At 35.7% G+C, this 27,809-nt stretch overlaps 1 protein-coding gene and 1 long non-coding RNA gene across 4 annotated transcripts in view; one reads left to right on the top strand and one right to left on the bottom strand.

The window, feature by feature from the left end:
* Positions 1-27,809, top strand: part of MIA2 (MIA SH3 domain ER export factor 2) — a 55,273-nt gene that overhangs the window by 25,102 nt on the left and 2,362 nt on the right. For 2 of the 3 annotated variants that reach the window (XM_034418063.3, XM_034418065.3), the window contains 21 exons: positions 269-290; positions 392-480; positions 2,389-2,460; positions 3,122-3,232; positions 4,904-4,975; positions 5,878-5,982; positions 6,378-6,500; positions 6,963-7,086; positions 7,649-7,695; positions 8,324-8,414; positions 9,810-9,948; positions 13,628-13,729; positions 14,775-14,835; positions 15,373-15,408; positions 16,712-16,779; positions 18,571-18,653; positions 18,995-19,123; positions 24,352-24,510; positions 25,415-25,546; positions 26,857-26,930; positions 27,575-27,806. In XM_034418063.3, coding sequence (XP_034273954.2) covers positions 269-290; positions 392-480; positions 2,389-2,460; positions 3,122-3,232; positions 4,904-4,975; positions 5,878-5,982; positions 6,378-6,500; positions 6,963-7,086; positions 7,649-7,695; positions 8,324-8,414; positions 9,810-9,948; positions 13,628-13,729; positions 14,775-14,835; positions 15,373-15,408; positions 16,712-16,779; positions 18,571-18,653; positions 18,995-19,123; positions 24,352-24,510; positions 25,415-25,546; positions 26,857-26,930; positions 27,575-27,806 — 2,071 coding nt within the window. The remainder of the gene's footprint in view (positions 1-268; positions 291-391; positions 481-2,388; positions 2,461-3,121; positions 3,233-4,903; positions 4,976-5,877; positions 5,983-6,377; positions 6,501-6,962; positions 7,087-7,648; positions 7,696-8,323; positions 8,415-9,809; positions 9,949-13,627; positions 13,730-14,774; positions 14,836-15,372; positions 15,409-16,711; positions 16,780-18,570; positions 18,654-18,994; positions 19,124-24,351; positions 24,511-25,414; positions 25,547-26,856; positions 26,931-27,574; positions 27,807-27,809) is intronic. The other variant, XM_034418064.3, reaches the window with a different exon arrangement.
* LOC117665806 (uncharacterized) lies at positions 20,534-21,844 on the bottom strand. The gene is made up of 3 exons (XR_015729076.1): positions 21,703-21,844; positions 20,788-20,847; positions 20,534-20,672 (listed from the first exon to the last, which is right to left on the bottom strand). It is a non-coding gene; the product is annotated as an uncharacterized LOC117665806 (long non-coding RNA).

Genomic DNA, 27,809 nt, shown 5'->3' with positions numbered 1-27,809 from the left:
GGTGAATATGGTTAGCTTTAATCTTGTTTTATTTCAGCCAATGTCTTATGATTGAAGAAAACACATTCTATGAAAAAACATATTATTCCATCCATTTTAGATTTCTTATCTAATTAGTGTAAGGTTTATGTTATGCTTGCTACAACACCAAAAATCTACTTTATTTTTTCTTATACTACACTAATCCTAAGACTTAAATTGAAAATTGATTTTTAATCTCCTCTGATATTGTAAACAAACTGCAATATTTGCTCTTCTTTTTTTGCAGGTTAAAAGTAGACTTTATTTAGGTAAGTTAATTTATTTTCTATGGGTTAAGCCTTGTAGATTGTGTTGGAGCTATTTTCTGTTAAAGATTATAATACTCAGCTCTTCCTTTTTTTTTTTTTAGAAAGAGAGAAGCAGCTTGCCAGTAAGATTGCTGAACTAATTGAAGAGCGATGTAAATTAATGGAAAAACTTAGTCTCCACAAAAAAGAGGTAATTTCAATTACTTCACAGTTCAAATGTGAGCAAATAGGTATGGAAGGATAGGCAATCTATGGGCTTCACTATCAGAATTTGTTAGCAAAATGGCCAAATATGACGATGTAAATTATGCCCTTTTTTCTAAAATAAGGATTGAGATGAAAACAGAACAGAATGGTTTTGGCCTGGGCTCCTTGGTGGTGGAGAGATTTAAGGATCAGAATTGGAATAGCTTGCTTGTTCCCATTCTTTTAAATTTCCTCAAGCCCAGAGAAGAGTTTAAAACGAGTCCTAAAGAATCTGTCACTCTTTTTGGTAACATCACTTTAAGATCTCCTGCTCTAGTCAGAGCAGTAATTTTTTAGGCCCAATTTAGTAGAGAAGTTGCTATCTCCATGAATGGGATAACAAAGTATCCATATATTCCCATACACTCTTTTTTTTTCAGTGAGGCTTATTTCAGCTTTTTTTTTTTTTAGTGAGGTTTATTTCAGCTTATTTCAGTAAGGCTTCTTCCTTGTTAGTATGGTTAAGATCCAATGTGTATTTATTGGGAGTTAAGATTTCTTAAACACAGGAAGTCATACCTTAAGAAATCTTGAAATAGGGAAGGATGATGAACTTACACCATCCATCCCTAGCAAAAGTATTAACTTTCTCTAAAGAAACATTGTGCAGTAAATTCAATTAATGCTAAATCTAGATGTGCTAGATTTGAACATCCCTTTTAACAAAGCACAAGAATTTCAACCTTCTCAATTCATGGTTGTCACATTTATTAAATTTAATTAATATATTTTTATTCTATGCTGACAGTGAAACTATATTGAATAGTTTCACTGTCAAACTTTTTGGGAAACAGTATGATTTGACTTATTTACTTTAGGTGAGTTCTATGGTTCCATTGTATTAGCAAACCGTTTCTAAGTTATGGCAGAGGTGCTAAATATCCATAGAGATTAACTTTTGACTTAAGAAAATGAAGTATTTTTTTTCTTTTTCTTTTCCTTTCCTTTTCCTAGTAATAAATGCTTTTCCCCTTTTTTTCTTTTACATAACTTCATTAGCCAGGATAGCTAGGACAGCAGTAAGAATGCTCTTTAGCAGATGTATTCTTCAGTAACAAAAATGCTGAAATGGAGAACAATATGCTTGTAGCCAAATATATAATGTGTAAGAGTGTTTAATTCTCTCACAGCACATGAGTGATTACTCTGCCAAAAGGAATGAATTAATTACCATTAATCAGGTTTTGCTGACCTCCAGAACCTAGGTCTTAATGAATAGAAAATGTTAAGTCTCTTATTATTTTGTCCTGCATTTGACAGGGCATAAGGAATTTAAGAGGGTCTTTCACTCAGATTTTGTCATCATAATTTCTAATTGTATCTTGTCTATAATAGTATCCATTTTAATCACTGAAATCTGATGCATTTCTGACTCATTAAATCAAATATTTTCCTGTATATATTACATCAGAAAGGCACATAAAACAAAATTTGCTTACAGGGATAATGTGGGAGGAGCAGTGTTCCTGAAAAATCTAAAAATAGTTAAATCTTTTATTTGAAATTTGATTTTCATACTATAATATTTCCCTAACATGTTATTCTTGAAAGGAAACCATGGCTTATAATTTTAATAAAGTTATTCAATATGTACAATGTTATATAAGTGGCTTGAGAATAATTAAACTTGAAATGATAAACAGTGTTAGACCAGTTTTTCTGAGAATTTATTAGAAACTGGTAGTTTTTGTGCTAAATAATTTTTCATTTGTGCAATCTCAGATTGCTTTTGGATCAGTTTGTGTCATTAAAAAGAATTAAAACAAATTATTTTGAACCATTGGAATAAAATGAGAAGTGCTGCTGTTATTTCTTTCTTTGTTTCAAATTTAACATGATGTTCTTGTTCTAGTATGCAGAGTTAGAAAACACTCTGAAAGATGGCAGCTTTCTACAGGAGTCAACCATTGCATCAAATATTAAGGTAAAATTGGAAGAGAGAAAACTACTTGTGGGGTAGTCTGGTTTCTAGTTCAAATGTAACTATGCAGGTTTATTCAAAGGTCCCTTAGTAATTATATGTGCTTACAAGTAAGTAGTTGTAAACGGAATTCCAATCCCACATAATACAGTTAATGATAGTTTATAACACAAATATTTGCTAAATACTACGCTCATTATTAAACGCCTCTTGCTTGAGCAGCATAATCAAGTTAAGTTTTTCTTATGTAAAGGTAGAATCTAGAATGTTGAAAATTATAGCATTTCTAGCAAATAAAATTGAGGAAAAGATTTGAACCATTTCAAAATAAATAAGGGAGCTTAAGCCATAATGTAAGGTGTTCAGGAAATGGATTGTTAATATTCTCTAATATTAAAGGTCTAATTTACTATAGGTTCCTGAAATAGAATTAGTACATAACTCTTGAGTCAAGTTAGAGAATTTGACTAGATACTCTTGAATTAAGCTTTGTCACTTTTATGACATATGCATACAGCTTGATAAATCTGTATGCTTATATTTTATTTATGGGGCTGTTCCTAATATTTGATGATTAATTACAGCTAAAAGTTTTTAATAACTATTGTCTTCTAGATCATATGTACTTCTGAATATCAGTATGTTTTAAAACTTGGTATTTTAGATAGAGTATGAAAAACTGAACGGTTCAAACTCAGCACTCAAGAATGAAATAGAACACTTAGAAAAGGAATTAAAAGAAGAGAAATCTAAACAATCAGAACAGGATAATTTGGTAAGTTTCCATACAAAGTAAACTGAGGCAAAAAATATGACATAATTTGTCTATATCTTATAACTAATATCTTATTCTTTCATTTTTTAAAAAAATGATATCTCATGGTTGATTCATTTTTGCTTATTTTGACAAAAGTAAAATATATTTGAAAGAAAAAATATTTTGTTGTTGGTTGCAAAGTCGTGTCTGACCCATTGCGACCCCATAGACAACATTCCTCCAGGCCTTCCTGTCCTCTACCATCCTCTGGATTCCATTTAAATTCACGCCTACTGCTTCAATGACTCCATCCAGCCACCTCGTTCTCTGTCATCCCTTTCTTCTTTTGCCCTCAATATATAATATTTATATATATAAAAATGTTATATATTTATATAATATATAAAACATCAAATTTTGCTTTTGTTTTAATTTCTTAGCGTCTAATAATTTAATTTAAACATTTTAATTTAATTATCCTTGTGAGAGAAGTTGTCAAATATTATTTCTTGATACTTGGTAGTTGAAGATTAGAAAAAAGAAATAACAATACAATATTTTGAATGTTTTAATTTTCAACACAGTGCTATGAAATTTCATAAACTTTTGATTAATTCCGTGTATATTTTTCTCGGAGTTTATGTTGTGCTCAAGATACTTTATAAAAATAATGTTAGTTGGAATTAGATTGCCTTATGTTAGTGGTGTTTATAGTTTAGATAGACTCAGTATGGTCTCGGAATCTAACATTTTTTTTCTGTGTGAAAAAACTATTGCAACACTAGCTAGGTATCTACTAGGCAAGCTTATGAGGAAACTCTGTAATTAAAGCAATGTTTTGATGGCAATACAGGCCCTTGATCAAAGTTTTAAAATATTTTTAGAATATTTACTTTTAAAAGTATCTATTATTCTAAGGTCTTTGTTCAGTCTTGCACATTTTTTAAAAATTTGACTGCAAAATACTTTGCTAGAAAGAGAGTGGATAAGTGGCGGGACTAAGTATCACAGGATATTAAAAACTGAAATCTGGCTATTTCTATGACTAGAATGAATTATTTACTGTATTTTTCAGAGTATAAGACACACTCTTTCCCCCCCTAAAAGAGGGTGAAAATTTCTGTGTGTTTTATACACGGAATGTAGCCCTGCCCACCCACCGGCCCCCACCCTTTTGGAGCTTTTGACAGAGAGCCTCTCAAACAGCCTCCAAAAGGTCCGTTTGAGAGGCTGCCTTTGCAAAGAGATGCTTCTTTGCAAACAGAGCTTTTGGAGCTTTTGGAGGCTGCAAATGCAGCTTCTCAAATGGATTTTTTTTTTCTTATTTTCCTCCCCCCAAAATAAGGTGCGTCTTATGCCCCGGAGCATCTTATACTCCGAAAAATATGGTACTTCTTTTGGAAAATGGAGGAGTTACTATTTATCAAATCAGAGTATTGGGGGGCTTTTTTGAAAATATTTAAAACATTAAAGAGGGAAAGGTGAAAAGATTTCAAGACAATGACTGACTCTTTCATGTAATGTATATGGCATTCTAACAATTGAAAATAATTTTGAACAATATGTTGCCTAGATGAAAAAAAAAATGTAATGATAAACTAAAACATTCAGTGCTCAGTCATTTTGAGTTGGCAGTATTAATCACATTGAAGAACGTTTTATGTAAAAAAATGTTTAATCTTTTTGCAGATGGCTGATATACAAAAAAGAAAAGCATCTTTAGAAAATGAAGCAAAATCTATCCAGTTTCAAGTAGCTGAGGTAAGCCAGTATTTAACTTGATGTTTGTATGGGTAAATGGGCATGCTTCAAAACAGTGTACTTGACAATGCTCTTTTTTTCTCTCCAAAAAGTGATGTGGCTGATTGAGGAGCCAGTAGCATCCTTAGAAATAAAGCTGATTCTGCATGTTGATATTTGGCAACTTGTTAATTTCCTATTTAATGTAAAAGGGTTTTTTTTAATGTAAAAGATCAGACAGGAAAGCTGAGCTTGACATGCATCAAAAAATGGCTTATTTTATCTCCTTGGCATTGCTTGGATTCAGTGTTTCAATACTGTCATAAATAGATTAACCCTCCTTAGTACTACTCGAGTTAGTTTTCTGGTTTTGACAGTAATAGGGTATTTTTTTGGGGAAATGAGAATGCTTTATTTATGTTCTGATATATTGTCTAGTATTTCAGATAAATCTGACCAAGATCGTCCTTTTGTTATCTAAAGCTTATCTCCTTTTCAGAACTTAACCCATTGCTTAATCCTGTGTCATGAAAATACAGTGTTGTATAATATTCCTTTGCTTGAAAAAAAAGTTTGTGTATATTCCTTAGTAGTGTAGCCTAATAGGTCTTCTAGTAAGGAAGACTAGAGCTATATTAGCACTACTTTGAAATCTTTCTACAATTTTTATCCCAGTGTTTCTGGGGATTCATGTGGAAGGTATTGTTTAAGTACTGCCAAAGTCAATCAGACAAGTGACTGTTTATGAGTCAGAAGAATTGCATTTTCTGTCGTTGATTTTTCAAGACCACTGCCAATATGATACATTGCATTCTACGTATAAATAAGGTCCTTATTGATTTAAGGAAGGTGCTGCAAAACTGTTAAATAAATAAATAAATAAATTGATGCATGCAGCTTAATGTGGTCTCCATGTCATTTAGGCCAAAACCACATTAAAAGTACATGAAATTAACAGGGAGAGATTGAAGACATCACTGCAAGATGCAATAGAGGAAAACAGACATCTTCATGAAAGTGAAAAACAAGTATGTACTTTTCATTGACTCTATACATACTTAGACTTTTATTCTTTAAACTGTTAAATATTGTAAGAAAAAGAAGAAATTCATCCAAAGGAAGAAGGTTTTGCAAAGCTTCTGCTTTTTTGAGCTTTTTTGAGACTTTGCTTTTTAGCAGATAAATTTATTCAGTACTGATGAAAAAAGCCCTTTGTGAAGCCATTTATAACCTATCTGGTGATTACTGGGCCAGTTGAAAATGGAAAGAAGATGATGTGTAGAAAAGGGAGTGGAGGGGGGGACAAGGACAACATAACATCTTCAAACTCCTAACTTAGTTTTTAATATTCACTTTGTTTTTTGTTTGATTTGTATCACATTTCTTCAATATAATATATGATTTTGCAAACTTCCCTCTGTAGTTATTACAAGAAGCTGAAGGATGGAATGAACGATTTAATGAACTAAATGAGCAGATAAAAATGTATGAATCATCTCAAGCAAATCTAGAGGAAGCTCTTAAAAATAAAGAAAGTCAAATGAAGGTACACATATTTCTATTTTTTTTACTATTGAGTGGTCTACAAAGAAAATTATAGAGATTGTTCTCAGAAAACATTCATCATATTCATTTTAAGGTAAATGCAAGTGGCTCTTTCAGAAATCAAATAAACCACTGCTAGTTAGAGATTTGTGATGCCTAATAATGAGAAAATACTTTCATGTTTTGGCTTCTGTTTTAAAATCTCCATTGAATGGAAATTGAAATTTGCCTCCCATGGTATAAATTCATTTTTGCTAATGTTTACAGGGTCCTGACTTGCCATAGTAGTGCCTTTTTTTCTCTCTTGGAAGAAGTTGTCAAATGAAGATTCACAGTACCCATAAAAGTGTAGTTTTGAGCATGAAACTTACTACCTTGATATTTGTTTAATATAGAGTCCAAGATTCATTCATTCTCTCTCTCCCTCTCTCCCTCCCTCTCTTTATTCTAAAATACTACTTAGTCTCTGACAGACTGCTTGCTAAGGATGAAAGACTGGAGCTGTGCAACAGGAGAGCATGATTCTGTGGGTGACAACCACAAGGATAATGATATAAAGAATGAAACAGAAAACGAGCAGCACTTGGGTAAAAATGTTTTCAGATTTCAGATAGAAAACCACTGTCATAAACTTTGTCTTCAAAAAGAAATAAATTATAATGCATGCTTGTGGAGAATAGTCTATTTCATTCAAGGCAAAAAAAAAAAAAATTCTCCAAAAGCTTTATATTAGTATATTTTGGATTTCTCAGAGCTACATGATGCTAAGATCAGAATAGTTTTTCTCAACATCATCCTTTGAAGTAAGATAAAAAGCTACAGTAAAAACAAGTCTTTGGATGTCCTGTCTTCTCGCACTTATACCCCAATTTCTTAACCAGAAATTGCAGCAGCAGCAGCGGCCACTTGGGGGTCAGCTACATTTACTCTAAGGATGAACTAATGTTACATGTTAAAGCCAGCTGAGAAATTCTGTTGCTTGTCAGCAGCTTAATAAATAAATCCTTCCTAACCCCGGCATTCCTGTCTAAAGGCACATTAAAATGTTAAGGGAAAGGACAAAAAGAATATTTGTAGTGCCAGTGTTATTTTCATAAATCCAAGATTATTTCTCTGAGCTATTTTTTCTCTCGATTTCTTTATAACCAGATATTCCAGAAAAAGAAACCGTAAAGAAGCTAATTTATGCTGCAAAGGTAATTTGATAACACGGTGAACATTTTAATTATTTATTTAATTATTTGGACCATGAGAAAATATTGTATACATCAGGATGTTAATGAAATAAATATTTAAGCAATTTTAAGAAGTCCCTTAAACTTTTTGGATTGATTCAAAATTACAGAAGCTATTTGCTAAAGGAATTGATAACCAGTTACATCTCCAATTAGGAGAGGAGCTAGGAAGAAAATTTCCTTTATTCAAGGTCCTTGAAAAGATGTTCTTAAGACTTGGGAATTTCCATTACAACTAGGAAGGGCACTACAACTGTAGGCTACCTAATGTAGTAGAAGTTCCCAACTCCTAAGACCATTTTTTCAAGAACCGTTGGGAGGAGCTATACTTGTCAACATTGCCCTCCGTTCTCCTTCAGCAAGAACATCACACGAATAGAGCTCTGGATTCAGGCTAATTTTTAAATAGTATATTTAGAAACAAAATTATACATTGATCACATTTCATTGGAGAATGTTCCCTGCACTTGTAAATTACAGTACAGACAGAAAATAAGCTGGAATTAATATGATGTTTGTTCTATAGGTGCAAATGTATTCTTTTCTAGCAGTAATGATCTTACCTAGTTTATCTTTCTTCATTGTATAGCTAAATGCTCATTTAAAGTCTGCAGAAACAGAAAGGAATCAAATATATTCAAAGTTAGGTGATGAAAAGAAAGCAAAAGAGGAGCTTGCAGGTACAGTAATCACAATTTTTTTCATAGATTTTCAAATGAGCAAGAAAGTAAGCTGAATATGCTATTTTTAAAATTAAGGTTTTGAAAATGATACTTTAGAAAAAAAAATTCAATTCTTAGTTATTTCCTCCTTCCCTAAATCTGCTTATGCATGCACTGAGTAAATTGCAGATGAAAATTAAGTCCCTTTGTATGACTGGACATGTTGGATTTAGCTTTTTATAATAGCAGTTTTATTTAGATAATTAGGTATCCTTTAAATGAGAGTTATTCCCTGAGGTAAGATATTTTAAACAATTTCTCAGTTCTCATAAGATGAAAGAATCTAAATTTTAATTATTTTTTAAACGGTATCCCACACTGATTATTTAGAAAAGTGTTGTCATTGCTCTAAATTTTAGTGAAGTTTTTTCCAGGTTGTTGTCTGGTTTTTCTTTCCTTTTCCTTTTTTTCTTTTTGTGTCATCCCAAAATCTTAATGGTAACGTCAGAATTGATAAAACTGGAATCATGAATATCATTTTATTTTTTTATGGGGGTGAATCTGTAAACACTGAAGCTAATAGAAGATGGACTAAAACATTAAGGCAGAAAAAATAGGTTTTTTTCTGTTTGTTCTCCTCTTAAAATCAATAAACATTAGTTGAATCTTCTTACAGATAGAATATCAACCAGAGCAAGGAAAAAAAAAAATCTAATGGCTTTTGCCTTTACAGACTGATGAATAGTGGCTAGCAGTGAATGCTTTAGAGCTATGACCTGTAGTATGACCTGAACTTTCATCTAAATCATCTTAATAGATAAAGCACTACTCACTAACAACACTCTAAAGAACATTCTGTGCTGTGTTTTTATTGAACACATTGAACCAGCATTCACTGTCTTTGTTGGAAAAAGAATATGAAGGCTTAGATTTAATAATTGGTGGTATACCATTAATAGCAATAGCTCGTCCATCGGACATTTTCTATGACTGTTTGATCAATTCTGCACATCAGCTTGCAGGTATTTTGGCCCATTTCAATTATTTGAACATTAATATGTCACTGATTATCAGCTCTTTCCTGTTTTAAACTGGTGTGCCCCTATGTAAGCCAACAGTAAAACGCAATCCTCAGATACATGTGGAAGTAAAAAATTTTGTTGCATTTTTGTAGTAGTACAAGTCATTTTTCAGCTACTAATACTAATATCAAGTTATTATATTAATACTAATATTCAGGAGAGTTTCTTTAAAAAGCTATAGCAATATGTACCATAGTGTAGAGTAACAATAAAGCAGAATAAAATATTCCCGATCAAACTAAACCACTTGTTTTCAGGAGCACATTAAATTTCTGAGTTGCAGTTTTATGGTTCCAATATTTGCTTATTTGTACTTATTTCTTTATGACAGAACGGATTGAAAGACTACAAAAGGAACATGTCATTTTGCAGTCAGAAAATATAGAGGTTCAAAATGAAATTCAAAAGCTTCAGCAAAAGCTTCAAGTCATGACAGAACTGTACCAAGAAAATGAAATGAATCTTCACAGGTATTACTTGGCAGTGGATTTATTGGTTAATAAATCACTCATTAATTTGTTATGGAATGTTAGTTCTCTGTAATTGAATGTTTTCAATTTGTAGCACAATATATAACTTAAATTTGCCAAATTATTTTACTAGTTTACTTTCTTGTGCCAATATTGAATAGATTGTTATTATTAAATCTACAAGAGTTATTCAGTTATTCTAAATCCTACAGGTTAGCTTAAAGGAAGTACGTTTACAACATTTATTTGCTATGTTTTTTGGTTTATTGGAAATCATTTTGGAATACCAAATACTTTTTTTGAGACCAGTACAGTATGATCAATCAGTGTCATACAAAGAACTGAATTTTGCTTTTGAATTCTTTAAAAAGGCCTACTTGATTGTTATTTCACTGTGTAGCCTGAATATATAAAGAGCTTAGATACAGAAATTGGATATTTTTTATGTCTGATTCTGCCAATCACTTAAAGAACATAGAGACACCAAATGGTGAGAGTTTTAGTTTCACTCTCCATCATCATTTTGTTTGTACACATAAACATACCGCTGTTCTGTCCCCGTCCCACACACGCACACAAACAGACAGCCGGGGGTTAAATAAACTGGCAGACAACCAATTCTTCCGATAAGACGCTTGGCAGCAACCCAGTAGCTGCTTGCCAAGAACTTTTACTCAATAAACAAAATACACACAGTCAAGGTTTGTCCAGTTCGTAAAATAAATCCAAGGCCGATAATGTTGTTTCCAAAGATGCAATGTGACTCGATAGTAGTTAGTTTTGTTCGTCACAGAGTCTGAATGGCCACCTCACCCCCTTTTATACCCTGTGGGGTATGGTCCAGTGACTCAGCCTAATCTCTGGCACGCCTTTTCTTCTGTTGTGCGCGCTTATCTCTGTGACGCTGCCGAGGATCCAGTCAAGACTCATTACCCTCATCACTGTCCACCTGTGGCTGCGTGGACATGCTTGGCCCCGGCCCTATCTCTTGCCCTTCGGTGGACCAGAGAGGAGGGTCCTGGAGAGGGAGGCCTTGCCAACTCCTCTCCTTCACTCTTGGAGTCCTCTCCTGCCGATGACACAGGCTCAGGTAACGGAGCCACAACAACCTGATAGGTTCCGAATGGAGCTTGGGCCATTTCCTGAGACTCTGGCTCACGACTCGACGGAAGACCTGGTGGCCGCCTGGGATAGGGCGGCCACTGGTGCTTTAGATCGGGTCGTGCCTTTGCGGCCTCTGACCCGGCGCCGAATCGGCCCAGCTCCTTGGTTCTCCGAGGAGCTGAGGGAGATGAAGAGCTGGAAAAGACGCCTAGAGAGTAGTTGGAGGGCTAGTCGTTCTGGATCTGACCGAGCACTAGTGAGGTCTTATATCAAGACCTACTTAGTGGCGATAAAAGCGGCGAAGTGTAATTACTTCTCCGCTCTTATCGCATCGGCAGATAATCGCCCAGCCGCCTTGTTTAGGGTGACCCGCTCCCTTCTCCATCTGGGAGCGCGGAAAGACTCCTTGCAAGGGTGTGCTGAGGATTTTGCGTGTTATCTGCACGATAAAATCGCTCAGATTCGGGACGGCTTGGACTCTGACTGGGTGGGTTCAGGCGATGTGTCTGAGGCAGGTCTTGATAATGTCATCTGGGAGGAGTTTGATCCTGTGACTCCCGAGGACGTGGACAGGATGCTGGGGAGATTGAACGCAACCACATGTTTATTGGACCCGTGTCCCTCCTGGCTGGTGCTGGCTACCCGGGAGGTTACACGAGGCTGGCTCCAGAGGATTATTAACGCTTCTCTGAGTGAGGGTGTCTTACCTCCCGCCTTGAAAGAGGCGGTGGTGAGGCCCCTCCTCAAGAAGCCCTCTCTGGATCCGGCTGTTTTGGCAGACTACTGTCCTGTCTCCAATCTTCGCTTTGTGGCGAAGGTTGTCGAGAGTGTGGTTGCGCAACAGCTCCCACACTACCTGGATGAAGCTGTCTATCTGGATCCGTTCCAGTCCGGCTTCAGGCCTGGGTACAGCACAGAAACGGCATTGGTCGCGTTGGTCGATGATCTCTGGAGGGCTCGGGACAGGGGATGTTCCTCTGTCCTGGTCCTATTAGATCTCTCAGCGGCTTTTGATACCATTGACCATGGAATCATGCTGTGCCGGCTGGAGGGGTTGGGAGTGGGAGGCACCGTTCTACGGTGGTTCTCCTCTTGTCTCTCCGACCGGTCGCAGTCCGTGTTGGCTGGGGGGCAGAGGTCGACCTCGAGGCACCTTGTTTGTGGGGTGCCGCAAAGGTCGGTCCTCTCACCTCTCCTGTTCAACATTTATGTGAAGCCGCTGGGCGAGATCATCCGTGGATTTGGGGTGCGATGCCATCTGTACGCTGATGATACTCAGCTGTACATCTCCACCCCAGACCACCCTAACGATGCCCTTGAAGTGATGTCCCGGTGCCTGGAGGCTTTGACTCAACCCTTCCAAGACCGAGTGGCTGTGGAGGCCGGCGTCCCGATATAGCCAACTGGTGCCATCTCTGGCTATTGGGGGCGAGTTATTGGCCCCCACGGAGAGGACTCGCATTTGGGCGTCCTCCTGGATGCACGGCTGTCTTTAGAAGAGCATATGACGGCCGTGGCCAGGGGGGCTTTTTATCAGGTTCGCCTGATACGCCAGTTGCGTCCCTTTCTGGATCGGGACTCCCTATGCACGGTCACTCATGCCCTCGTCACCTCTCGCCTGGACTACTGCAATGCTCTCTACATGGGGCTCCCCTTGAGGAGCACTCGGAAGCTCCAGCTGGTCCAGAACGTGGCTGGGCGGGTAATTATGGGGGCGACATGGTGCTCCCCTGTGACACCTTGCCTGCGCGAGCTGCACTGGCTTCCGGTGGTCTTCCTGGTGCGCTTCAAGGTATTGGTTCTCACCTTTAAAGCGCTCCATGGCTTAGGGCCCGGTTATTTGCGAGACCACCTTCTGCCACCGATAACCCCCCACCGGCCAACTCGGTCCCACAGAGAGGGCCTCCTTAGGGTGCCGTCGGTCAAGCAATGTCGACTGACGACCCCCAGGGGGAGAGCCTTCTCTGTGGGGGCACCCGCCCTCTGGAACGAGCTACCCCCAGGAATACGACTAATCCCGGACCTCCGTACCTTCCGTCAAGCTTTGAAGACCTTCCTATTTCAGCAAACTGGGCTGGCTTAAAATTTTAATGGGTTATTTTAAGGGTAATGGGTTTTAATGTTTTGGGAAGCCAATTCGATTTAATTCTGCTTTTAAATTATTTTAAATTTTGTATTGTATGTATTTTAATTTTGGCTGTGCACCGCCCTGAGTCCTTCGGGAGCAGGGCGGTATACAAATTTAAATAATAAATAAATAAATAAATAAATAACCGCATGCAACAAGGTTCTACATTAAAACTTTTCAGAGTAAAATCATGCATCATTCAAAGAGACTATCCAAGTTCTTTTACTGCTCAATGCTATATTTTTTATTTGGAAATTCCACATTTCTATAGAGTAAATTCTATAGTAAGTGTAAATGATTTGCAGTTTTTATAATAGTCATTTATTATTAGAAAAACATAACAGAATTACCTTACAAGTTCTTGAAAATAATTTTTCTGAAAATGGCTTTCATATGAAAACTAAAAAAAAAAAAGTTATGACTAATGTAATATTTACTTTTTAAAAGGAAATTAACTGTAGAAGAAAAAGAATGTTTACAGAAAGAAGAAAAACTTTCCAAAGTCGATGAGAAAATTAATCATGCTGCTGAAGAACTGAATACTTATCGGTAATTTCACCAAATATTATATTAATCAATTCCAAATTTTTGAAAAAGAAATAGAGATTAATTGGAAGAGTACCAATCTAGTATTGTACTTGAGATATTTTTAGTAGTGTTTTATGTAAGAGGAAAGAAGCATTGGCCCGGAGATCTATGACACAACATTAAACACCTATGTTTGCTTTCAAAGATGCCCTTGCAAATGGAAAGGGAGGCCTACTCTTGCAAGGAGAACTTCCATCTCCATGTTGTATTTGTTGTCTGCAGCAGGGGTGGGTTCTACTTACCTTTACTACCGGTTCGCAACGGGAACTTGTGCGCGCAGAAGCTTCTGCGCATGCGCAGATTGTCAATTATGACATCTGGGTGGAGCCTCCCGCCACTTTTACTACCGGTTTGCAAGAACCAGACAGAACCGGGAGCAACCCATCTCTGGTCTGCAGGTTATGCATGTTGTAGTTACTTATGGTACATTCCCCACTAGTTTGGAGGACCATGGAATCCTAAAGCACAGCTGGGAAAGATGCAAGAGACTGCAATCAGAAGAGAGCCAGAAAAACCCTGTTGGATAATAAAAGTTCCCTTCATCCTTTGTTAGATTTAATTCAAAACCTCTCTGGAAGAGGATAAAGTATTTAGATAGCTGATGATTACTAAGAAACAGTTAGACAAATTATTTATTATCCCTTTTTAAAATCACAAATACTAGCATGCTTATTTATTTTCAGCAGAGGAGATAATTCTGCTAAAGTTCATTCTTTCCACTTGATCATAAATAGGAGCACATCATTCACAGTAACTTCAGTTAAAAATAATTCCATTCACAACATGTCCTGCCACTTTTAGGCACAACTGAGTTTTGCAAGCAAAGAAATTGCAACAGGGAGGTTCTGATACGTTTGGTAGATAGAGATATCTGATTGGTCTCCTTTTTCTATTGTCTTCCAACTTCATCTAGTTTTTTAAAAATAAAACCAATTTACTTACGTCTAAATTATTTAATAAAATTTTGCAACAATAATAACAGTTTCTCCTTATAAATATTTTATAGGCATCGGGTAAAAGATCTTGAAGAAGAACTGGAAAGAACTGTTTGTTCTTATGAGAAACAAGTATGTATTTTCTTAATTGAAAAGTTTCTAATTTTTTTTACCTCATATAACATGGCTTCAGTTCATTGGCGTCTTTGAGGGGGGGAAGTTGTTTGAAATTACTTTTCAGTACTGTTCTGAATTATTTCAATTGGAATTTTCTTTTATTCATATCCTTCCTTTCATTCATCCATTTAATTATAATTAAAACTTCACAATGTAACTTTTTGTTTAACTAAAGCTATTATGTAACTACAACAGAGAAACTAAGGCTGAATCTCAAATGTACATGAAAGCAAATTGATATGACTTTTATTGAATCCTTTCAGTAAAATTTGTTGTCTGGTAAATATACATAAAAGTGTGGTTTTAATTGTTTTTGTCTTAGTGGCAGAGCTTTGTTGAAGCAACATCTTATGGTAGCTTTACCACTTGTATTCTATACTATAAAGTACTTAAAATATTGTGTTCCATATTTGATTTCTGTTAAAAAGAACTTATAGAATGTCATTCAGTTTGATTTTACTTCTAAATTAATGTATAGTTTTGTTTTAATAGATTAACTCACATGAGAAAAAAGCTCATGATAATTGGGTAAGTTAAAGCACTATTTTACTGTCCATTTGAAAAAAATTACAGCATTGGTGTAGGGTGTTTTCAATAAGGAAGGTTACATACATGTTCGTCTGTTAGTTTTTTTTCTCTCAAAAAGACACATGATTGCTCTTTGGAGCTATAGATCAGTAGTGGGTTTCAACTTCAGCCGCTACTGGTTCGCTTGTGGGCACGTCCGGGTGGGTGTGTAGAACCTCCCGCCGCTGCTGCTACCGATTCGCCCGATCTGGAGCGAACTGGTAGCAACCCACCACTGCTATAGATGTTTCAAAATGGCCCTGTTTCTTTACATTTTATGTTAAATTTTATTTTATTTATCAGATTTACAAACTGCCAATCTACCTCACCAAGGTAGATAATGGTTTTTTTATTTTTTCTTAATGCTTGGCTGTACTTTTGTAAAAAAAAAAAGCTTAATTTCCTATAGCACACCATATTTCCTAGAGCACATCAGAAGGAAAGCTCTAAAGATAGAGTAAAAAATAGAGTACTCACCAAAGCTTTCAAAAGTTTTCAGTGCAAAATTGTCACCCATACAGTTGAATACATATCTTTCTAGATTTTTAAAAAAAGATAAATCAGAAGTGCAATCTTAAAATCATTTTCTGTTTGTGGATGCTATGTACATTCTTTGCTGAATTATGACTTTCAAAATTTATTTTCTTTAAATACCAATAGTCCCTATTGGTTAAAAAAGATTCCTTATGCGAATTGTCCTTACTATTGTAATAGATTAAGGATTTGCTAAAATGGCCATTCTTTCCAAAACCAAATGTATATGTAGGTGCTAAACTGTTATTTAGTAGTGCCCAGGATGGAGTTAGTACAATGATATGAAGATTGTTGCACTGATCCAGACATATAAAAACAATAATATCCAAAGATAAGCACCCATGATAATATATGTGCATACCAGTTGCCTTACTTAATGCAGGAGTTCCATGAAAATGAATGGAGAAATTCTTAAAAGTAATTAACAATGAAGAACCAACAAACTATTTGAGTCATACTTAATGCTAAAAGCATTTAGGCATTTAGAGTGCACTGGTACTTATAAAGCTTTAGAATGTGGACTTTTTTGGTTTACAGTTAACCTAAACACATTGGATTTGCATGCTTTATCTGATTGTTATTTAAAGTAATGCATTGACTTAAAGGTAATTATTCTAGATATAAGTAAAATTATTATATTCTTGATTTTCAAAATATTTGTTGAACTTTCAAAAATTATAGCACATTTATTTATTTAGACAAAATTCTGATATTTGCTATATATTTGAAGTTGACAGCCCGGGCAGCTGAAAGGCAACTGAATGACATGAGAAAGGAAAATCTACACAGAAGACAAAAGTAAGTATAAAGATGTTCATGTGTAGAAGTTTTAGCATTAGTTCTAAACCTAAGTTATTGTTGGGTTACTGTTTACTCCCTAGCATTATCCTTTTTATAATAGTAATTTTATTAAACATTACAATTAAAGGATAATTGAAATAAACATAAAAGGAAAGAATAGAAAGTGCAGAAAGAAAAAATAGAAAAGAAAAAATATAGTATTTAAAGAAATTATTTCTTTCTTCATCACAAATATAAATAATTTTCAAAATTTAGCAACTTCTCTTAAAACAACAAATTATCTTTTCCTCCATATCTCAACTCTTATTTATAAATAAATCCTGAAAGCCTTGTGTCCAGTCCTGATTAACAAAAGGAAGACCTCCTAAAGAGTCAATATATGGTTAGATCTAGGTGGCTATGAATGTGTTTTTGAACAAAGGGGTGATTCTGTGATAATTCATCACTTCTTAAATCATGCCTTGATCTAATAGTTCTAGATTATCTTCACCCAGTCTTCAACCTTCTATTTTTAGAGAGATACTGTAGATACTTTAGTGGGGGTGATGCATCTGTTGCCCTGGATGATCTTTTAGTGGCTTGATTTTATCAGTCATGGTATCTTCCTAGACAGTTTCAAATTTGATAAAAGGGCCATGATGTTACACTTGACATTGGTAGGGGAGGAGTATAGGCCTCAGTTCCTGCTTTGCAGTGGTACTCAGAGTTTTTCCCTCTCCACCACTATTTGATACTTACATAAAGCCACTGAATGAAGTCATCAATTGGAACAGAGTTAAGTATCATCAATATACTGATAATAAAAAGCTTTGTATCTGTACTCAGGGCTAACCAAGGGATGCTGTCAAGGTTTGTTCTTCATGTCTGAAGGATGAAGTGGTGTAAATGGGAAAGCACAGGTTTTGGCTAAACCTAAGCAACTCAGAATGATTGTGAGATTTAGGACCCACTCCCTTTCTGAAAACTGACCATCTTTAGTTCTATATGGAGTTGCACTCCTCGAGAAAGAACTGCTGTGCATTTTGGAAGTCTCCTTGAATTAGTTGGAGTAGATGCAGTGGGCCTTTGCACAAATTCATATTGTATGCCAGTTGCATTTGATTCTTAATCAGGAAGCCCTGCTCACAGTCCACTCATGCTTTGATCATATCACACTTGGATTATTGCAGATTGGTCTACATCAGGCTGCTCTTGTGGACTATCCAGAAATTAGAATTAATCAGTAATGTAATGGTGTGTAGCCAGAACCATGACCACATAACAACACTACTACATGAGCTAAATTGGTTTCCTGTAGGCTTCTGGGTACAATTCATGGGCATACTTAAGATCACTTCATAGAACAGTGTTATTTAATGGTACTTGCTCTGTCATGATTTCGTACCTTTCAGAACAGCATGTTCTATGATATTTGGAAGGCTCTGGTCTTCTGTCAGACTTTAAAAATGTATTTTCCCTTTTGTTCCTCTGCCCTCCCAAAAATACTGAGTTAGTATAATGAATGAGCCTGCTGGAAAATAAATTTGAAATTTTGGATATGTCGAGTCCTTCTGTTTGTGCTGTTTTATATTATGTTTTATGTTTATTTTGTTTAGTTTTTAGTCCTAAATTAGCCTCTCAAAATCATTTTGCAAGTTGGGAAGCCATCCAAATCATATGTATGTATAAATCATTGAATCAGCCAATGCCTGTGATCTATCTGATGAACTGATTTTTCCTTTGCAGTAGAAAAACTAAATGGTTGAAGCAGTCATATGGAAGATGATAGCTTTTTGTTCTTTTTTTTAGTTTGACAGAAATAGAATTTAAACACCACCTTTTGAAAAAAGATCCTTATGCTTATGATGATACAGCCACAGCATTTGGCAGAGGTATGGCATTTTATTTAATTTCCAGTGTACTTTAAAGAATTCTTTAATTTAATTTTTGAATAAATGTACCAAACTACCAATTCAAGTGTAATTAGCATTTGCATTTAATTGAATTACAATACCTAATTCCCCCCCGTGATTCTTAAATAAAACCTGCATAATTCCTCAAATGATTAGCAAAAACTGAGCTGTGTAATTGCAGGGCTAATAAGAAAAGTCAATCAGTTGACTTTATTATGTTCCAATTTAAACTTCAAATCTGAGCTGATAAACAATTGTTGTTCTATACACCCATTAACATTAACTTTGTAAATTTTAGTATTTTGTTTTAACTGTTCCAGAGCAGTCCCCATATGGACCCTCACCAATGGGCAGACCTTCATCTGAAACAAGAGCTTTTCTTTCCCCCCCAACCCTATTGGAGGGTCCCTTAAGACTTTCACCTGTGCTTCCAGGTGGAGGAGGAAGAGGTACACTTCTTAAATTTGAAAACTTAATGATTCTGGATTCTCTCTCCTCTTAGTCTATCCCTCCTTTCTTGGTAATAGTTCTGTAAAATCAACTTTAAAAAATCCTTTTCAGCTACATTTATATTATCTATATAAATGGTCTCTAGCATGGAGCTGAGAGCAGTAATTCCATATATCCAAATTTTATGTATTACATATTTTTATGGAAAACCTGCAGAGAGAAGGCTCCTGTTCGTGAAAGTACTTTTTTTACATTTGTTCCTGACTGAAACTTTTTGTAAATCTTTGATCTACCAGTACCTATGATTAGTTAGTACCAAGATTAGTTTTGAAATTAATTTACTTTTTAAAAGTCCTAAACCAATATGGCTTATTCATTAGATTAATAAAAACTGGACCAAATAGTAGTTTTTAAAACTAAAATAAGTGAGATGAAAGGAAAAGCAGGTCATATTAGCCTTACGTTACAGTAAAATATCGTATGGATTTATCCATCTTAGATGGTTGATTGTGGCCTAAAGATGACTTTAAAACTATTATACTTTATTCCAAAATTGCTGGTATAAGACAGTCTGGAATGAGCAAGTACCATATAATGAAGTAGGTAAGAGATCAACACTATGCCATGGTTTGAGAATCAGAATAAGATACTCAAACTGTTTACCTGCTTTTGAACTACAATTAATTAAAAATGAAAAGGTTGAATAAGGTTGAATATAGTTTCAGTTTCTTTTTCCTACCTGTTCAAAATGCTTATTTCTCATTTATTCTTCTAAAATAAGAAAAACACTTTTAATCTCTTTAAAAGATGTGATGGGTTTCTTGGAGAAGGTTGCGTTTGAGACAGAATTGGGCTCTGAGAGCAATGTTTGTTTCAAAATACATAGTGATTAGGTTGATGAAAAGACTTCCTTCCTTCCTTTGCTTTATAAGTCGAATCTTAATATAATGTGGATTTTGTTTCAGGGTGATGGTGGTGGTTTTCTAAGCAGCAGCCTGACATGACTGAACAATTGCATATCTAAGACAAAGAGAATATTAAGTAAATTTGCAACTTTTGCAGACAGGATAAAACACAATAATAGTTTGTTTTAAATTGGAGAATTGGATGAAGTGTAAGCACAGGCATCTCCTCGCTTTATTTTACTTGCACTCTTCTACCGCATGTTGATACAAGTTCTTATATCCTGTTCATATATAAGCTTAAGGTCAATAGAACAATACAAAATAGGCAATTGTAGAAGCAATGGCAGAGAAAAACATTAGTTTGAATGTTAGTGATCAAAAGTTTGAGTGTTTAATAGCAATTAAGAATAGTGCCAGATTCAAAGATTCACAGTATTTTTAGAGTTCTAGGCAGTTAACAAAAGTCTTAAGGAATATAAACAGACAGACTTCCAACAATGCATGTTTGTGGTCAGATAAAAGTTTTTATTTGAGAGCCAGCTTGGTGTAGTATTTAAGGCATCAGGCTAGAAAGTGTGTTATAGTCCCAATTTAGACACAAAGCTTGCTGGGTGACGTTGGCCGAGTCATTTTTTCTCTAACCCTAAGGAGGCAAAAGCAAACCACTTCTGAAAAACCAAGAAAACTGAAATGACTTATTTAGGCAATCTCAAAGAACTGTTCACTATTGATGAAAGAAAAAAAAAAGGCAGTCTTACTTGATTTCTGTTTGAAAGTCTGAATCTCTTCTGTGATGAGGGAAAGATCCTGAGGATGTACTTCAGTAACAGAGGAAAAGGAAGGAGGAAAAAGTAAAGGAAAAGAAGGAAGAAAATATGAAGTAAAAAAGTAAAGTAAAATATTTAATATGATTTGTCCTTTTCTAAAATCTACGATGACCATGAGTAAAAACAAGGGCAAATTAGAAAAGTCTTCACTTTGTAAAGCTGAAGTAACATTGTATAACAGAAAAGATACGAGAATATAACATTTCCGTAATAATATTGAAACCAAATAATACTAAAAGAAGAGCTTTGTTAGAGCCATTTACAGACTGCCTCACAGTTAAAGTACACAGTATATAAAATGTACATCACTCTGTTTTTTTAAACATGTTCACTGGCCCAATCCTGATCAGAATGTGTGTGAAAGTGGAAACACATGCCCTTTTTTAAATTATATGAAGAGTTCTTTAAAGTTTAATGCCTGTAATATATGTGAATTTTCTAATTTCAGAGGTTTTACTGCTCTAGATTGGGCCAGTGGGTGTTTGCAGTGGGTATAGAAAGTGTCAACTGTCCATTGGCATGTATAGCAAAAGAAAGTACTGGGAGTAAAACTTTACTGACAGATCCATATAGGTACAGAAGCAGCAAAGCCACTCCTAAGGTGTTGATGCAAAATCCAGCATATTAAAACTTCCTTTTCCTTACCCGGGCCACCCAGCGTCCACTCTCCACCAATCCAGGTTAAGCATTTTATTTTGGGGAAACAGACTGCACCTTTCGAAAGTCTTCAGAGTCTGACTTGGGCTTGCGAGATTTTCTCAAGCTGCAAATGGCTCACGTAAATTCCTTTTCTCCCTCCCAGCTTCCCAAACATTCCAATCATATCCATGCTCCCCCCCACCTTACCTTTTTTGCAAAGTTCCCAGCGAAAGAATCGCCTTGTGAGTTTACACACAAGTTAAATTGCCAGGTTTTTGAGATGTAAAAAAAAAAAAATATCGGACTCGGATAAATCAGTTCAGAATTTTTCCACCTTTAATATATAAACTGTACAACTCAATTGAAGTGTACAATAACATGGTTGCATAAGTGTACACACCCTTAAACTAATACTTTGTTGAAGCACGTTTTGATTTTATGACAGCATTCAGTCTTTTGGGGTGGGAGCTTATCAGCATTGGCACACCTTGCCTTTGGAATCTGCCCACTGTGCCTTGCGAAAGCACTCCCAAGTTTGTCAGATTGCGATCTCCTATGCACAGCCCTCTTCAGGTCACTCCGCAGATTTTCAATTGGATTCAGGTTTGGGCTCTGACTGGGCCATTCCAAAACTTTGATCTTCTTCTGGTGAAGCCATTCTTTTGTTGATTTGGTGGTATACTTTGGATTGCTGTGTTGAAATGTGAAATTCCTCTTCATCTTCAGTATTTTAGCAGAGGCCTGATGTTTGGAACTGTTTCTAATTCTCTCCACCTTGATTAAAGCCCCAATTCTAGCTGAAGAACAGTCCCAAAGCATAATGCTGCCACCACCAAGCTTCACTGTCGGTTTGATGTACTTCTGGTAATGTGCAGAGTTGTTTTTGCATCAAACATACTTTTTGAAATCATGGTCAAAAAGTTCATAAGACCATAACACATTTTTTCTACATTTCAGACTTGATTTAGGTTTTTGGGAAATGTAGCAGGACTTGGGTGATTTTCTTTATAAGAAAAGGCTTCCATGTTGTTACCTGTTGTGGCTCCGTCCTCTGAGCCTATCTTATCAGAGGAAGAAGGCTCCGAACATGAAGAGAGGAGACGGCCAGGCCTCCCTCTCCAGGACCCTCCTCTTTGGCAATGCCTCAGGTGTCTCCCGAAGGAGAAGAGATTGGCCAGGAGCCAGGTGTTTCCGAGCCGTCGGATAGTGACGAAGAAACATTGTGGTTGGACCCACGCCAGCGTCGGAGAGACAAGCGTGTGCAGCAGAAAAGAAGGCGTGCCAGAGATTAAGCTGAGTCACTAGACCACACCCCACAGGCTGTAAAAGGGAGTGTGGTGGCCATTCGGACTCTGTGACAGACAAAGCTAATCTCTGGCGTGTCCCTTTGCACCTTTGGACACAACGCCTATTTGCTGTGGATTTAATTACAAACTGGACTATTCAAACTGTGTATATTTTTGTCTGTGTTATTGGAGTAAAAAGTTCTTGGCAAGCAGCCATGGAGTTGCTGCCAAGTTCCTTACCACTGACGTTGAGTGTTTGAAGAAGTTATTTAACCCTCGGCTGGTTGGGTGTGGGGACAGAACATCACCATACATCATAGCCCAGACATATGAAGAATATGGGAAATTGTTGTCACATGTAGTACACAATCAGTACTTGCCAGAAATTTCTGAAACTCCTTTAAAGTTGTTGTAGGCCTCTTGGCAGCCTCCCAGCCCAGTTTTCTTCTTGGTTGCTGTTACACCACCACCCCCATAAATTTTGGAGGGATATACACTTCTTTCTTTCTTTATTTTATTTATTACTCATATTTCTATGCCACTCACTCTCTGAGGACTCTGGGCGGCTTACACCAAAGACAGTATACTAAATAGCATATTGCCCCCAACAATCTGGGTCCTCATTTTACCCACCTCGGAAGGATGGAAGGCTGAGTCAACCTTGAGCTGGTGAGATTTGATCCGCTGATCTGCTGAACTAGCAGTCAGCTGAAGTAGCTGCAGTACTGCACTCTAACCACTGCGCCACCTCGGCTCTTATATATAGTGATATTCTTGGCAATATCACTGTTTTTGTCTACTTGTTATTGATTATCTTCAGTATGTTTCATGGTAAAATTGTTTGTACCCTTCTGATTGATAATGTCCAACAGTGAGATCCTTTTGATACTTTGTACACTCTTTGCAGACCATGGTTTTTGGTTTAAGAGGCAACTGAGTAAATGTCAGAAAAATCCTACCAAAACAGCTGAATTTTATATGGGTTTGATCAGTCACTTTAATTGATGGCAGGTGTGTATTGACTACTATTTATCATCAGTTTGAATGTGATTGGTTAATTCTAAATATAATCACATCCCCAATTATGAGATGGTATACTTATGCAACCATGCTATTGTACTTTTTATTATTTCCACCTAAAAGATTTCTGTTTGTTTTTCAATTGAATTATAGAGCTTATATGTTATAGTAAAAGTTGAAAAAATTCTGAGGTGATTTATCTTGGTCTGATATTTTTACATCTCAAAAACCTGGCATTTTAACCAGATTTTCTATATCCACTGTATATCTTGGAGAATCAGTATTCAAGCTGCATGATACAAATTTTACATAAATGTATAATGAGCCAGCTTAAATATCACAAACATGTTATGTTTTCTTATCCTATTTGTAACTTCAGTGAGATTTTACTTGTGTATATTAGTCAAATTTATCTTTTCACCTAAATTTTATGATAAATGTGAGACAACAGATTTACATATTTGAAATGGACATTGTTTTGGTATTTACGGGTTCCGTTATGACTATTAGATATTGAGCTAATTGGATCCATGGTAATATTTTTGATTAGGTTCAAGAGGATTGGGGAATCCTGGCATAACTGAAGTTGGTAATGAAAGAGGAGAGCTGAACACTAGTAGGTTATCTGATCCACACAGGCCACCTTCTGACACTGGATCTTTGTCACCTCCATGGGATAGAGATCACAGAGTAATCCTCCCTCACCCAGGTAACAAAACATGATCTGCCATTCTTTGCTAAATGCAGAAATGAAACTACATTGAAATATTACTGAGATCTCCTTTGAAATGGATCTTTGATTTTGGTTCAGTGGATGAATATATATAAATCATTTGAAGGTAGTATACTCTAAACATTGTTTTTTTCCTCAGAATTAATATTTATTGATTTATATCCCACTTTATTAATTTTATAAATAACTCAGGATGAAGAACATACCTAATACATCCCTTTTTTTTTTTACAGAATTAGCTGATTTAAACATTTTAAGGGGTATATTTTTGTTTATTTAATCCAAAACCTATATGACTAGAACCCTAGAACCATTTCCAGATTACATATTTCTGAAAATATATAAACTACATTCATAGTACTGATATTCCACTAGTCCATTTTTTTTTTAAAAAAATGGGATGTCCCAGGAATTCCTCAGACTAGTATAGTTGAATCATTTTTCTAGCATCATGTTACAGATTAATTCTCCAGAGAAGATATGTTTCCGAGAGAAATCCAAAATTGAAATGGAGAGGAATTTCCTGGCCATGAGAGTTATTAAACAGCCTACTTACTGGAGTCATTGGGGCTCCATCACAAGACCTTTTCAAACAATAGCTGGATAGCAATTTTTGTGAGATGGCATAGGCAAGTGGTATGGATTAGAGGACCTCCACTTTCCCTTTCAATTTTAAGATTTTATAATTCTATATTAAGTATCATATAAGTATTAAGTAAATAAGTATCGGATTTCCATTAACATTTTCTGGGAGCATGTACCTCTTAACCATTATAGTTTAATTTGTAAATTTTGTTGCATAAGGAATGCGAAATAAAATAAACCGTAGGCATTGTTCAGGAATTCTTCTGAAAAAGTTTTATTTTTTATTAAACAATAGGTCACCTCTATAATGAGCAATCTCTTCCTTTTCGAAGACCAGAAAGATTTTATCCCAATCCAGTAAACTCTGGAAGGCTTTCAGGACCAGCTGAACTAAGAAGTTATAACATGCATTCAGTTGATAAAACAGGTTGGAACTGTAGTTTTTAAATACTTGAATTTAAAAGTAATTCTTTAGAACCTAGACAAATGCACATTTTGAGGTTGCTTCTTCTTCTTAGTAAGTAAGTAAATAAGTAAGTAAGTAAGTAAGTAAGTAAGTAAATTCTTCTTAGTAAGATGATCTAAGAATGTTAGTAAGACATCTAGGAATGTTAGTAATACTGTAGGTTTGGTATGTGTTCTGTGCCCTCTGTAGTACAGCTCTGTTTCCGATTTCTCACATAGAAAGCAGCAGTGCTAGAAGTTAGGAAACAAGTGAATCTACTTTAACCGTTCATCAGATGTGGAAAATAGCTGTGTTGTGAGAATAGGAAATAATGTATGCAACAAATCTTTCTCCCATGCTGCCCCATAACAGCCTTTCCAGCAACCTTGACTGTTCCCTCAGGCTGAGTATGTTGCATGGGGATGCATAGGACTTTGCATGAAATCAGGTAGAAAAACATGAACAGGATTGAGACTGAGGGGAAGTTTACTTAGAAAGGAAATATGGAGAAAACAAATCTGTTTTAAAAACAACTAAATACAGCCCAATACACTCAACACAATTTCACACTCAATATATATTTAAGACATTTAATCAGTGGCGGATTAAGGCTCACTGGTGCCCTAAGCACAAGATATTTTAGTTTAGTTTTATCAATATTTTTTTACAAATCTTCATTGGTTTTTTTTTTCTTTCTCAAATTCGTGGTGCCCCCTTTGGAACTGGTGCTTTGTGGTCCTTAGTTTGCTTATCAGACTATGACTATCATTAAGTGTTGTACCTTATGATTCTTGACGAATGTATCTTTTTTTTTATGTACTCCAAGAGCGTATGCACCAAGACAAATTCCTTGTGTGTCCAATCACACTTGGCCAATAAAGAATTCTATTCTATTAATGATTAATACACTACTGCATTTAATCCAACACTAGTAAACATTAGTTATTCAGATTTGGAAGCAAATCATAATAAATGATTTCATTCTCTGTAGCTAGCATGATATTTAAGCAGCATTCTTGATTCTTGCACACTTGCATTCTTTCACGCAAGTGCAAAAAGGGAAAGTCTTAAATGTTCTGTGCAGGAATGTTAACATTTACTTATTTTGTATCTATATGGTGTGGTTTGTCTTTTTGAATACAGAGAAGCATTCATGTTTCTCATTTCACATTTGTGCTTAAATGTGAAAACATTGCATTTGACATTGTATCTTGTCTCTATAGCCATTTGGAAGGAATTTGTTTGTGAGTCTGCTTAAGGTTAAAATGTGTATTCCTTTCCTTCACATCCAGATGAACCATCATCTGAAAATAACTCAAGAATGGACTTGAGTGGAGATGAATTAAGAGATCATTCAAATGACAGTGTAAGTAAAACTCAGAAAAACTGAGAAAAAAAAATAAATTTGAAAATTGCAGTGCTGTAATTTTGTATAATTTGTATTTCCATTTATCTTTATTTATATGAATGCTTCCATATTCTGACACTGAATAAATATTAGTTCAAGCAGTGCTTCTACAACTGAATGATTTTATAACTGAAAAAGCAAAAGGAAAGAAAGAACATGAGGTAAAAATAGTTCTTTGGTGATGACTGGACTGCATTTCCTATAGAGAAAAGGGTTTAGATTTTATCCTTGTTTGTTCTCAGTTGTATTCTCAGAAGAGAAAAGGCAATTTTTGCTCCCTCTGTTTTGAATCAGGAAAAACTGTTTTTGATTGAGGGTACAGATGCAGGGATGGTTTAGGGGGCCCAGAGGAGGAGGTGGCTGAATGAAAATTCCACCCTCCACTTAACCAAGAAGTTTTCACTGTAATCTCTCGTTTGTGATCCACTCCATTGTATCCTATTTTAATTAATATCTTCTCAGTTGCAGCTTTTGAATGCATACTTTGTGCCTCTGGTTTGGATTCCATTTCTACTCTAGTCTGCTTTCAAAAAGCACATGTAAATGACAGATGCTTTTCAAAAAGTTAACTTGCTTACATTCCTTTTTTTTTTTTTTTACAGAATATCTACCATATACACGATCAGTCTCTTCCTCCTGACAATGAAACCTTAGGACCAGGAATTGTGCCACCACCACTTCCCTTTTTGAGAGCTCCTCTAATGTCAATGGATCCAAGGGGATCTTTCATGAGAAGAGGTCCTCCATTTCCACCTGTACCTCCTGGTTCTGTGTATGGTTCACAGGAATATTTTCCAAGGGATTTTGCTGGTTTGCCACGTCCTCTATTACCAAGTA

This window comes from Pantherophis guttatus, chromosome 1, assembly GCF_059756535.1.
Source record: "Pantherophis guttatus breed Tessera chromosome 1, ASM5975653v1, whole genome shotgun sequence".
NCBI lineage: Eukaryota > Metazoa > Chordata > Lepidosauria > Squamata > Colubridae > Pantherophis > Pantherophis guttatus.
Note: the sequence above shows the minus strand (reverse complement) of the source record. Positions and strands in the feature narration are given on the sequence as shown.